Source organism: Thamnophis sirtalis, unplaced genomic scaffold (assembly GCF_051295495.1).
Source record: "Thamnophis sirtalis isolate CommonGarterSnake01/CBP01778 unplaced genomic scaffold, rThaSir2_p1.2 scaffold_3, whole genome shotgun sequence".
Classification (NCBI taxonomy): Eukaryota; Metazoa; Chordata; class Lepidosauria; order Squamata; family Natricidae; genus Thamnophis; species Thamnophis sirtalis.
The window spans coordinates 172881603-172894712 of record NW_028261383.1 but is presented as its reverse complement, the minus strand read 5'-3'; the positions used below and the strand labels follow the sequence as shown (position 1 = coordinate 172894712).

The 13110-nt window shown below is 44.4% G+C and overlaps 1 protein-coding gene across 2 annotated transcripts in view; it reads right to left on the bottom strand.

The window, feature by feature from the left end:
• The window catches only part of PDE4A (phosphodiesterase 4A), a 418774-nt gene that overhangs the window by 68404 nt on the left and 337260 nt on the right, over nucleotides 1-13110 (bottom strand). For both annotated transcript variants that reach the window (XM_087710963.1, XM_087710964.1), the window contains exons 5-6: nucleotides 11375-11424; nucleotides 7935-8047 (exon numbers count right to left, since the gene is read on the bottom strand). In XM_087710963.1, the coding sequence (XP_087567089.1) occupies nucleotides 7935-8047; nucleotides 11375-11424 (163 nt within the window). The remainder of the gene's footprint in view (nucleotides 1-7934; nucleotides 8048-11374; nucleotides 11425-13110) is intronic.

Below are 13110 nucleotides of genomic sequence, written 5' to 3'. Positions count from 1 at the left end.
GCAAATGAATCGAGCCCAGGAAATAGAGGGCAAACTGCTGTATTCTTGCTGACCGATCTGACAGCCAACCATAGAAATCTTCACTATTTCAGGCTAAGTAAAGTCTGCGAAAGCTGCGTCAATCATCACAAGCAAAACTATCCCCAAAGTCATCGACTGACGGCCTCAAGCCAAGGATGTCCACAAAGACAACAGCAGATCCCAAACATGGTACTATTGGGCTGATCCCACGAGCTCAGGGAAAGCAGCACCCATGTTTTGGAGCTAGCCTATGCTAGTTCGAGCAGGACTCAAACGGTATTCGACAGAGAGTACCCTGTATGAGGGCCCATCTCTGTTGCTTGAAAAATCAGGGAATACTGGGGACAGAGGGCGGCCTGGGGGGCTGTTTAGCCACAGGACAGGGGCACACGGCAGCAATTCCAGTGTGACATTGTAGGCTGCCAGGAAGGGCACAGGTCTTTTCTTGTCTCCCGGACTGACACAGCACTCCACGCACTGTGGAAAGCAGGACCCTGAGCTGATTGTGCCCATGCCTGATCTTGTCAGGATGCATGCTTACAGAGAGATGCTTGAAGCACCAGACATGCCCCGTGTCCTCTTAGTAACATTAAGTATGCAGCTGATGTAAGGCTCCCTCTTGGTTCCCCTTAATCTATCTCCCAGTGAAATCAGATCAGACGCCGGCTATCCAAAAGCTCCTGCATACTCCCCTTCCCGGCAGTATCCACCCACAGAAACAAAGCAGACAAAACCCCAGATCTATCCAGATTACCTGGTCCCACCAGCCGACCAGCCATGGCTTTGCACAGGTCTCACAGAAAAAATCCACTAAGGGCATCTTCTGTTCCTGGCCAGGGAGCAGCAAGGGCTCTCTGGGGTTGCCCACCAAGGTGGTATTCCTCCTCTCTAGACGAGTGGCTGGTTAGTGGTGTCCCCTTTCCTTGGGGTTGGCAAAAAAAGGCAGGGGGTTAATTCCTCAAAGCTGTTCTTTCTACACGCAGGCTTGGGCCTTGCATGGCTCTTGCTGGCCCACCTGCCTTGCACGGGAACTCTCACATCTCCGCTGCGCCTCCTGTGGTCCTCCCCGCCAGGGGGCCGTGGCTGAAGACGATAATGCCAGATAGGCCCACACACCTGAAAGCCTCTCGTCTCTGGCTATGTTGCCGATAAAGGAGGCGGATACCCACAGTGCAAAGCTGCTCTGATTCTCAGCGAGCAAAAATCCTCCTCGACTGTCTGGACGATGTGCCTCGCTCTCCGTCTCCTCCGGTCACATCTTCGGAAGAATGAAACAATCCAGCGAATCCAGCGGCAGTTCAGAAAGGGGGAAGGGAGAAGCGAAGACGGCAGCGGGCGGCAGTCACCGCGTGGAAGAACGGTTTCACCCAGGTGGAGCAGGAGGGAGATTCCCAGCCATACCTGGGCACCACATGGTATATGCAATCCAGCTAGCAAGGCAGATGCTGCATTGCTAAAAGGCACGTCCCCATCATCTCTTTGATGTGCATTTGAGGGCAGCGGTCACCACGGAGACGGGTAACTCCTAGTATGGCCTCAGCTGCAGCTTTGTTCCCTGGCTTGGTGTGTGTGTGCATGTGTGGTTGTGTGTGTGAGTGTGTGTGCGTGCGCGAGCGCGCCTCTGTATGTGTGTGTGTGTGTGTGAATGCACGTTTCTCTCACTGCAGCAATGGGTGGATGGGATATGATGTCAGGTGGCGATGAGGGAGAGAGGGATAGAGAGAGAAGAAAGGGAGTGGAAATGAGGGAGGGAAGAGGAGGGGCAGGAGAGAGGAGGAGATTAGAGGCGCACAGAAAGCCAAGAGCTGGCCAGAGGAGGAGGAGGAGGAGGAGGCAAAGAAATGAATGGCATCACAAGGGGGGAAGCGAGAAGAGGCAGGGGGAGATCTAAATTAGACGGATTTTAAAACTCAGGACCTCCAGAGGTCAGAACTGTTTTTGGTTTTTTTTTAAGAAAATTAATGTTTTTATTTTTCATTTTCATACAGTCACATATATACTGTGCATAACTGGGGCCATGCAACATTAAACAATAATCATAGCAGTTCCTCTTGTCAACAATACCCCCAGAAATATAAATAAAATAAAACTCAAACTCAAATAGAAACCCAATATACCTCTTCCGCTCTCCATAAACCTCTTTCTTCCACCCCCCTCCAACTTACTACCTTCCCTCCATCATTCCCCTCTACCCTACTTCCCCTCCCCCTCTACCACTCCTCTCTCCCAGTCCACTCCCTCCCTTCCTTCTCACCCTCCCTCCCATCCCTCTCTACCCCTCTTCCTTCTATCCCACTCCTCCTCCCCTTGGTGTATTTCTACTATATGTCAATGTATTCAGCTTGTCCTATTTTTACGGAGAAATTGAAGAGAAACAGTATATAGGTGAAATCGCATTACGTTGAAATCTAACATATAGTATATGTCCCCCTCTCCCCTCCCCCCAAACACCCCACCTCCCTCCCCCCCCAGGGCTTCCCAGAGCCCGTACAAGCTATAGATTTTTAACAAACACAGTCTAAAATATCTTGAGACAAAAGAAATAAGAAAAAGGGTTAATAACATCTCTACATTGATCTTAGCTTCTTCCTGTTACACTAACTTTCAACAATTTAAATCAGAGGTCAGAACTGTGGTGGACCAGCCTTCTCCCCACAACACCCCATAGACAGTGTCTGAGGCCCCATATCTTCTTGCCCCAGGAGGAAATGGATGGACACCAGGCATAAAGGGACAGATTTAATATTCTGGGCAGCTGCCTCTCAGACAAGCATTTCTTATTTGTATTTTGTTTTTTATGTTCCCCTTTTTCCCCCTTGAATTGTTCGCCGACCTGAGTCCTCCCGGAGAAGGGCGGCATACAAATAATAAAATTCTATTCTATTCTATTATTGCCAGGATTGGGAATGGAAGCAAGGTGTTGAGCAGACCGGAGCATGTCTCTCCCTCCCCAATTCTGCAACCAAAGTGGGGATGACCTGGATCTCAGCAAAATGCATGGGTTTATTGCCAGGCGTGGATGCCTCTGCTTACCGATTTTAACCAAGAGCCACCAGATCAACCATTAGCGGTATTGTTTCCATAGTAAAACATAGCTCTAATAATCTCAAGATGGAGTGAAGAAGACATAGGAAGGAGCTAAGAGTTTCTGTCCAGATTAAAAATGTGAGGAAGGCCCAGAAGTGAGGGTTGTAGCCTAATAAATACACAGATATTATATTTTACCTAAGCACTGTGCTCTCAGCATTTATATTCTTCTTCCTATATATCTATGCCATGAATACCAGCTGGCCTGACCAGCTACTGATTTGCTGGTACACCCACGTCACACCTATCCTCCGCGAGCTGCACTGGCTACCCATTAGTCTCCGAATCCGCTTCAAGGTGCTGGTCGCTACCTATAAAGCCCTACATGGCATCGGACCTGGGTACCTGAGAGACCGCCTCCTGCTGATTACCTCCCAAAGACCAATTATATCGCACAGGTTAGGTCTCCTCCGGATTCCATCTGCCAGCCAATGTCGGCTGGCGACTCCCCGGGGGAGAGCCTTCTCTGTTGCAGCTCCAGCCCTCTGGAATGACCTCCCCGTGGAGATCCGGACCCTTACTACCCTCCCGGCCTTCCGCAAAGCCACCAAGTCCGGGCTGCTCCAGCAGGCCGGGGGGCTTGTGAAACATCCAGCCCCACGGAAATTGTGAATGTTGCGTCTTTTTTTAAAGTGTTGTCTTGTCTATTTACCCCCTTTCCCTTGTCTGTTGTGAGCCGCCCGGAGTCCTCTGGGAGTGGGCGGCATACAAGACAAATAAAAATGAAATGAAATGAAAATGAAATTTGGAATTTGTTTCTCAGAAGTATCCAGGACTAACTTTCTTTTTTAATCAAGAAGAAACTGCGGCAGCATGCAATGAGTATTACACACTTCCCTTTCTTTGGAAACAACTGGTGTTACTCAATAAAACAAGACTCTAAAGAATTTTGCACCCAATGATGCCAATGACTAATCTAGATGGTTACATCTGGTGTGCAGTAGATGCGTTTCAGTATTCTACATATAAATACTCACTGGCTCATTCACATATGTACCACAATGACCCCTCTAGCCCATCAAAGAACCATGGTAATGCTAACAGGAAGTAGCTTTTACATTTAAATCATGCTGAAGAAAACCATCTGCCATCAATTGCCTTAGTGCAGTGTTTCTCAACCTTGGCAACTTGAAGATGTCCGGACTTCAACTCCCAGAATTCCCCAGCCAGCATTCGCTGGCTGGGGAATTCTAGGAGTTGAAGTCCGGACATCTTTAAGTTGCCAAGGTTGAGAAACACTGCCTTAGTGTATCCTGACATCAGTTCCATGATTGCAACATGGCAACCTGTGGGTTCACCGACAAATGCGCGATAGACATATGTGCGCCGACAAAACCGTGACGGACAAATGAGCGCCGTCAAAATCGCTAATTGATTTTTGACAAATGTGCGCCGACAAAATCGCACCCTAACCCTAACCCCAATCCTAAAAAATTTTTCGATTTTATTGTGCTTGTCATTGCGCTTTTGTCGGCGCGATTTTGACGTCGCGAATTTGTGGGCACGATTTTGACGTCGCGTTTTAATCGGCGCTATTTTGTCGGCGCGCATATGTCTCTCACGCAATTGTCGGGTCACGGGCAACCTGAACATCAGAGGCCACAGACGTAGGAAATGATACCCTTCCACAGGATATGCTGATCTCTCATTCTGAAGAACCAGATTGTGGAGCACCTCCTTCCACCTTCCGAATACCTATCTTATTCTGATTTTGCATAACAAATCCGTGACTTGATTGCATGCTCCCATGGAGCAAAAGTGGTTAAAGGACACTCCTTACACCACAAGAGAACAAAACCCCAATACCTGCCTTGAGATTGTATTCAGATTCTTCTTGCCTCCCAATTTGCTTCGCCTTTTGTTTTGGCTCGATCCACCTGTCTCTTTCTCACTTGCTTAATTTGAAGCAATTTCTACTTATTTAACATGCTTATTTTATTTCAACCTAAATATGCCAACAGGACTAAAATGCTGGTTCTCTCAAACACAAGCATGAATCTGTGTAGGGAGGTAGGAAACTAAACTTATATTATCTTATAGATTTTTATAAGAGCCATGGTGGTGCAGTGGTTAAAATGCAGTATTGCAGGCCAACTTATGCTCACTGCCTGGAGTTTTATCATGACCGGCTCAAGGTTGACTCAGTCTTCCATCCTTCTGAAATCCATAAAATGAGGATCCAGATTGTTAGGGGCAATATGCTGACATTTGTAAACCTCTCAAAAAGTGCTGTAAAGCAGTGGTTCCCAAACTTGGCAACTTTAAGACTTGTGGACTTCAACTCCCAGAATTCTCCAGCTAGCTCTTCTGGCTGGAGAACTCTGGGAGTTGAAGTCCACAAGTCTTAAAGTTGCCAAGTTTGGGAAACACTGCTGTAAAGCACTGTGCAGTGGTATATAAATGTAAGTGCTATTGATATTGCTATTTTTATCTTACTTACAGCCACTGCAAATTTACAAAAAAGATACCAGAAATAATGTTCGGATTGAAGAGCCATATAGGGTAATAACTGAAAAGCAAACCTCTTGTCTTTTTGGTATCTTTTTGATATTAGAGTAGGGAGACAGTTTTGGAAACAGTAATAGCATTTTGGGAGGATGTTTTTAAAAACTGCATGAAAGCCGTGTAGAAACTTTCCAAAGATTCATGAGTCTTATTTAGAAAGTGGAAATACTCCTAAAATAAGATCCTTCAGGTGTATTGGTAATTGCAAATCCCTAGATTCCAAAAAAGCAATAACAGGACTTCTGGAGTTTCAATCTCAATATATTGGGAAGGATCCCAGTTGGAAAAGGAGGAAGCAGATATTTTTAAAAATAATGCCCCAGCAAAGAAAATATTTAATTGGCAGATGCAAAAGATACATAGACAACCTCAAAGAAGCTAGGTGGCAACCAATTACAAAAATATCAGTTTAGCTGGGAAAGACAGGAGGAGATGAGGAAGAAACATTAAAATATCCTGTCTTGATTCTGTTTAGTATAAGAAGGAAAAGACAAACTTTGTCAGATTTTTAACAATATATTATTATAGTTTGATATAATGGTGTTCTACTATTTTTTGTGGTGTCTGTTACTGACCTATTCTACCCTGAAGGGCAGAGTTGGAAATTTAGTGCCAAGTTATATTAATTTATCATTTGTAGAGAAAAGCTAATATCCTACTAGTTAGTTAGGTCTGTCTGAGATTTACATCCCTATTGTTTGGTTGGCATGCCAATACAGTAAAAATTCACGTAGATCTGTTTAAATTAGGCTAGTAACAAGTTTAAAAACTTAAAGGCAGCAAACACCGTGACCCGTCAAAACCGCGCTCGACTAAGCCGCGCCCGATTAAACCGCATCGCTGACATCATCAACAGGGCGACAACAGCCAGCGCGGAGAAAGAAGGGCGCTTTAAATAGCGCTTTGAAAGCAAGCCGATTCAACTTAAGGTAAGGGTTAGGTTTAGGGTTAGCTTTAGGGTTAGGTTTAGGGTTAGGTTAAGGGTTAGGGTTAGGTTAAGGGTTAGGTTTAGGTTTAGGGTTAGGTTTAGGGTTAGGTTAAGGGTTAGCTTTAGGGTTAGGTTTAGGGTTAGGTTAAGGGTTAGGGTTAGGTTAAGGGTTAGGATTAGGTTTAGGGTTAGGTTTAGGGGGGTTAGGTTTAGGTTTAGGTGTACATTTTAGGTTTAGGGTTTACAGCGTGCTTCTGTCTCCGCGCTGTTGTCACCCTGTTGATGATGTCAACTACGTGGTTTAGTCGAGCGCGGTTTTGTGGTGGAACCAGCAAACACATTCTGGGGAAACTTATTTAACTTCAACATGAAAATCCAAAATAAACATGGTCTTCCAATTCTTTTTTTTTCCCTAGAAGAAAAACAAGTTGCTTCCGAGTAAGTGATATACTTCACATCAGAATTGTGCATTAGGACTACAAATCTTCTCCAGGTAAAGTCCATGGACGTTACTTGGAATTTACTAATGACCCAAAAGAGAATGCTGACAGAACAAAGGATTCCTTTATTTAATTCACTTTCATTAAAATAAAAATGAATTAGCGTGCAATATCATTAAAAAAATTACAATTCTGTGGCCACTGTTCATCCACTTTAAACTATCTTACAAGTCCTCAGAGAGACATCTAGAAAGATTTTCTTAAAAAATAGTGGTAATTTCCAGAAGATGAACCAACAATGGCTATTCACTCCACTTAAGAGTATGATTTTTTCTATCCATAAATTCCATTTTCAAATGATAAAGAACAAATCACTACACTTCTGTAATTCCTGTTTTCAAGACAACCAGAGCCTACAAATGTTTTTGGAAACAACAGTGAGGGGTCGAAAGCACTATTATCCTTCCAGACAAATATCTTTTGCATTTTCCTGTCTTCCTGATGCTCATAGCTATGTACATAGCTAAAACAAATCATCCAAACACAACATCAACAAGTTTAAGGTGATTTTGAGGGTGTACGCAAATGTTTGGAGTGGAAACCTGAAAAAAGGGATCCTCTAAGATGTGACTACATGAACTTGGCTTCCATGGATGCTGACTGATTGCTGGAGAACAGAATATAACAACAAGTCAAAGGGGCTGAAATATTTCAGAGGACGATATGGTTCAGCAGGCATTCCATGTTGCAATATTTTGGCTTTGCGACACAAATACGATGCATACTATATAAAATATGCTGTCATGTAGAGAATAAAACTATTATAGAGAAGACAAATATGGGCTGTATACATTTCAAAGTTGACAGATGTTTGGGGTGGAACTAATAACAGACAAAATATTGACATCATCCTGGATACCATGGTGCATCAGCTGCATTTGCTAAACACTTACCTTGTTAGATGCCATCTCACTGACAGAGCGATACGTCTGAATGGCCTCTAACTGGTCAAGACACCAGTCTAACTCCTCCAAGGTCTCTCTGGCTAGTTGTTGGTATGTCTCTTCTACAGAAGAAGTGGGAAAAGGAATCAAAGTTTAGGTTCAAGTGATCTTTCAAGCATTTCCAAAAGAACTGAATGTCTCCCCTCTATAATTTTCTACTCAATCTCCTTGTTGAAAGCATGATCCGATCAGATTCATTGAGATGGTGCAAGCTGAATGAGACAATCATGGCCCAGGAGATCATCTTTAGAATGGAAGGAAGGAAGGAAGGAAGGAAAGAAGGAAAGAAGGAAAGAAGGAAAGAAGGAAGGAAGGAAGGAAGGAAGGAAGGAAGGAAGGAAGACGATGGTTTCAAAACCATCCAGCAACCCAACCAATTATCTAAGGTAACTCACCACGGCCCAATATGTTTTCTATTTTTGCAACTTTCTTTAGGTTGCAAAAAACACACAGGGAAAGGTGAGTGAAAAGTGAGATACATGTCAGGAGACAAATAGTGCAATCAGTCACAGGTGGTCATGCCTCGTCTAAGCAATAGCAATAGCAGTAGACTTATATACCGCTTCATAGGGCTTTCAGCCCTCTCTAAGCGGTTTACAGAGAGTCAGCATATTGCCCCCAACAATCTGGGTCCTCATTTTACCCACCTCGGAAGGATGGAAGGCTGAGTCAACCCTGAGCCGGTGAGATTTGAACCGCTGAACTGCTGATCTAGCAGTAGCCTGCAGTGCTGCATTTAACCACTGCGCCACCTTGGCTCTAAGAACAATGTGTCCGGAATTGGGATTGAACTTCTGCACTCAGGACTTTAGGATTGGCCCAAAACAATTTGCTTCTTGAGACAGAGCAGCAAATGGCACAGCGTGCTCTGTTTAATCAAGTTGCAGGTTTAATCAAGTTGCAGGTTTAATCAAGTTGCAGGTTGTAAGAGCCAAGGTGGCGCAGTGGTTAAATGCAGCACTGCAGGCTACTTCAGCTGTCTGCAGTTCTGCAGTTCGGCGGTTCAAATCTCACCGGCTCAGGGTTGACTCAGACTTCCATCCTTCCGAGGTGGGTAAAATGAGGACCCGGATTGTTGTTGGGGGCAATATGCCGACTCTGTAAACCGCTTAGAGAGGGCTGAAAGCCCTATGAAGCGGTATATAAGTCTAACTGCTATTGCTATTTTGGCACCTCCGATATAGGATTCCACAAGCACCTCTTCCCAGCCATAAACTAGAGTCATGGCGTGAGTATCAGCTAACTTAAGACAGCCACTTCTCTAGTAGTAAAACAAATCCTACAAGGCTCATATTTCCCCATAGTATCGTTACTAGAATTAACAGATAACAGATTAACAGAGTTGGAAGGAACCTTGTAGGTCATCTAATCCAATTCCCACCCAAGCCGGAGACCATACACCATTCATGACAAACAGCACTCCTCAACAGGGAGTCTAACAAAGCTGTGATTCAATCAGGCAGCTCAAAAACGCAGCCTAGAGCAGTGTTTCTCAACCTTGGCAACTTGAAGATGTCTGGACTTCAACTCCCAGAATTCCCCAGCCAGCATTCGCTGGCTGGGGAATTCTGGGAGTTGAAGTCCAGACATCTTCAAGTTGCCAAGGTTGAGAAACACTGGCCTAGAGAGTTGTCCCTGCATGGCCCCATGGGAGTCTCACAACCAATCAGAATACAAGATCAAGATCAAAGGCCAGAGAGGGCATTAAGCCAGGCACTTTCAGCATCCCACTCTCTTTTACTTCTTCATCCAACATTTGAAACCATGTGATCCCCCTTTTCTGTTCAGGAGTTCAAGCCATGTGGTCCTGTCCGGTTCCACCACAAATCCGCGGTAGACTAAAGCGCGCTCGACGAAAGCGCGTACGTGACGTCATCACAGCACGACAAAAACGGCACGCTGTGAGCGGTAAACTTAAAATTAACGTGTAAATCTAAACCTAACCCCCCCAAACCTAACCCTAAACCTAACCCTTAACCTAACGCTAAACCTAACGCTAACCCTTAACCTAACCCTAAACCTAACCCTAACGCTTAACGTAACCCTAAACCTAACCCTAACCCTTAACCTAACCCTAACCCTAACCCTAAACCTAACCCTTACCTTTATGTGAATCGGCTTGCTTTAATTTTATTTTAATTTTAATTTAATTTATTTTTAATTTTATTTGTCGCGCTGCTGATGACGTCACGTACGCGCTTTGATCGGGCGCGCTTTAGTGGACCGTGGTTTTGACGGGTCACGGTCCTGTCCACCATTAAACCATCTTTCCAAGCAGCTCTCCATGTTTCCAGTGTCTTTTCCCCCACTTGGAACTGAACCCAGAAGGACATTTTCTCTCCAGGCTAGTCCACAAACAAAAGTTTCTTCTTCTTCTTGATCCTGGGGGATAGGTTTCTTACATTCTGCTACTTCCTCATAGCAGGTGAAACGTGCTTACGGGAGGAATATGCTGAAATCTACATATACCACCTGTTTCATTGGCAGCAAGAAGCGGATCCCAGCAAATATGAGAAGCGGAACTTAATTTTGTTGTACCAAAGGCAGAACACAATAACCGAGAGGTGTGACATAGTTTGACAACTTGCCTTTATTTGCCTCTACAACTATCCCTTTCCAATTCACATGACTCACCTACTGTAGGTAAAGTGAATTGCCCTGGGAAAGATCGTTTTCTATAAGAGGAAGCGGAGGGGGGAAGAAAGAGAAACAGAAACCAAGTGGGAACCGAAACCCTTCCTGCTTCTGCCCGGTTATATTTCTAGACCGCTGAACATCCATACAGAAGCTCCTTACAGTTTTAATTGTCAGCTACAAGTATTCTCCATGGCCCTATTCAATAACCCTGATGAAAGCTTCCATTTACGTACAAATTAAAAACAAAATGAATCTCGGCAGCCTGTTAGTTGCCAGAATCAATAAATTGGCATATTCGAGCACAGCACAGTATTATCAGTATTAAGAGCCAAGGTGGCGCAGTGGTTAAATGCAGCACTGCAGGCTACTGCTAGATCAGCAGGTCAGCGGTTCAAATCTCACCGGCTCAGGGTTGACTCAGCCTTCCATCCTTCCGAGGTGGGTAAAATGAGGACCCAGATTGTTGGGGGCAATATGCTGACTCTCTGTAAACCGCTTAGAGAGGCCTGAAAGGCCTATGAAGCGGTATATAAGTCTACTGCTGCTGCTATTGCTATTGCTATTATCAGCATATCCGTTTCTGCATCCATTCGAAGTAGCCCCTTTCAAACACGGCCAGAGGCTCCGATCACAACGTATTTGCATCTATTAACAATCCATCTGCTTGCACATAGGTATAAGCAGATATACATAGTCTTGCCACAATTCCAGCAGCTGGGGAGTCAACGGAAGGTTTCTTAACATGGCATTACCTGAGAGTGTGGCTTTGCAAACAGCTGGCTGGCCGCCCAAGGGAGATCTCCTAAGGGGGCAAAAAATAGGGAAACGTTCAGCATCTTCTTTACTGCACAAAATATAAAAGGAGATAAGCATCTTCTTCTGCTCACCCTCTTCAACACGATCACACTTTAATATGCTTGCAGGTATCTATTATTTGTTTTTATTCGTTAAATTTATTAGCCACCACCCATCTCACTATGGGGCTACTCTGCGGAGTATATTGCATACCGCAGCACCAAGTTTGTGTTCTAGAAATTATTGATATAAGGTGGAAATATAGGGGTCTTTAAACCGTGACCCGTCAAAACCGCGGTCCACTAAAGCGCGCCCGATCAAAGCGCGTACATGACGTCATCAGCAGCGCGACAAATAAAATTAAAAATAAATTAAATTAAAATTAAAATAAAATTAAAGCAAGCCGATTCACATAAAGGTAAGGGTTAGGTTAAGGGTTAGGGTTAGGTTTAGGGTTACGTTAAGTTTTAGGGTTAGGTTTAGGGTTAGGTTAAGGGTTAGCGTTAGGTTTAGCGTTAGGGTTAGGGTTAGGTTTAGGGTTAGGTTAAGGGTTAGGCTTAGGCTTAGGTTTAGGGTTAGGTTTGGGGGGGTTAGGGTAAGGTTTTCGCGTTAATTTTAAATTTACCGCTCACAGCGTGCCGTTTTTGTCGCGCTGTGATGACGTCACGTACGCGCTTTCGTCGAGCGCGCTTTAGTCTACCGCGGATTTGTGGTGGAACCCTTTAAACATGGAACTTGGGCAACCTCTTCTCTATGAGCCTTTTGAGAAATTAAGGTTCTTCCCTTGTTTCTCTTACCTCTTAAGAAGCAGCAACTGCATTCAAGTTTTAAATATAGGAAGTTTCAAGCTACAGCTACACATTTGACACAGGATGTTGGGTCAAGAAGAAATGGAGCCCGTTAGATAGTGTTGAATTCTAACTCATAAAAACCCCCAATAATGGCCATACTGGTTGACACTGATGTGTGTTACGGGCCGACAATGTCTAGAGACCTGGAGTTTCTCCTTGGAGTGGCCCCTTCTAATATCACAGTGTTGTGAATGTTCAAATGGAGCTGCATTCCATTCTTGTAGTGTGTTCTAAAGTTCTGAATTCTGTCTCTGGCATTGATTGACAGGAGTTTGACAAATGGGAGTGAATTGAAAAGAAAGGGACGAATGAATGCCATCATACTCAGCATTACAGGATTCCCCCCCCCCTCACTATTTCATAAATAGGTTGGCATCTGGGGTCTAGCTAGCAAAGGTTACAATTAGGCTGATTTCACAAAAAAAGGTCTAATAAACTATTATTATTTTTCATGAATAATTAAGTGGCCGGAAACATCTGCTCCACTAGCAGATGTTGTTGGGAGTGCAGCTCCAACTATCTTTCAACACCATCCATTCTGTGTGGGCATAACAAAGACTCCAAAGCTTTCTGGAGTCCATATGTTGCCTGTGTTTAAAAGAATACATGTGAAATAAAAAAATTTGAATACTTGTCTGTTGAAGTAAATACGTCCAGCAATGTCAGGAAGTCACTTTAGCACTATATAGAGCCGAGGTGGCGCAGTGGTTAGAGTGCAGCACTGCAGGCTACTTCAGCTGACTGTTAGCTGCAGTTCGGCGGTTCAAATCTCACCGGCTCAAGGTTGACTCAGCCTTCCATCCTTCCAAGGTGGGTAAAATGAGGACCCAGATTGTTTGGGG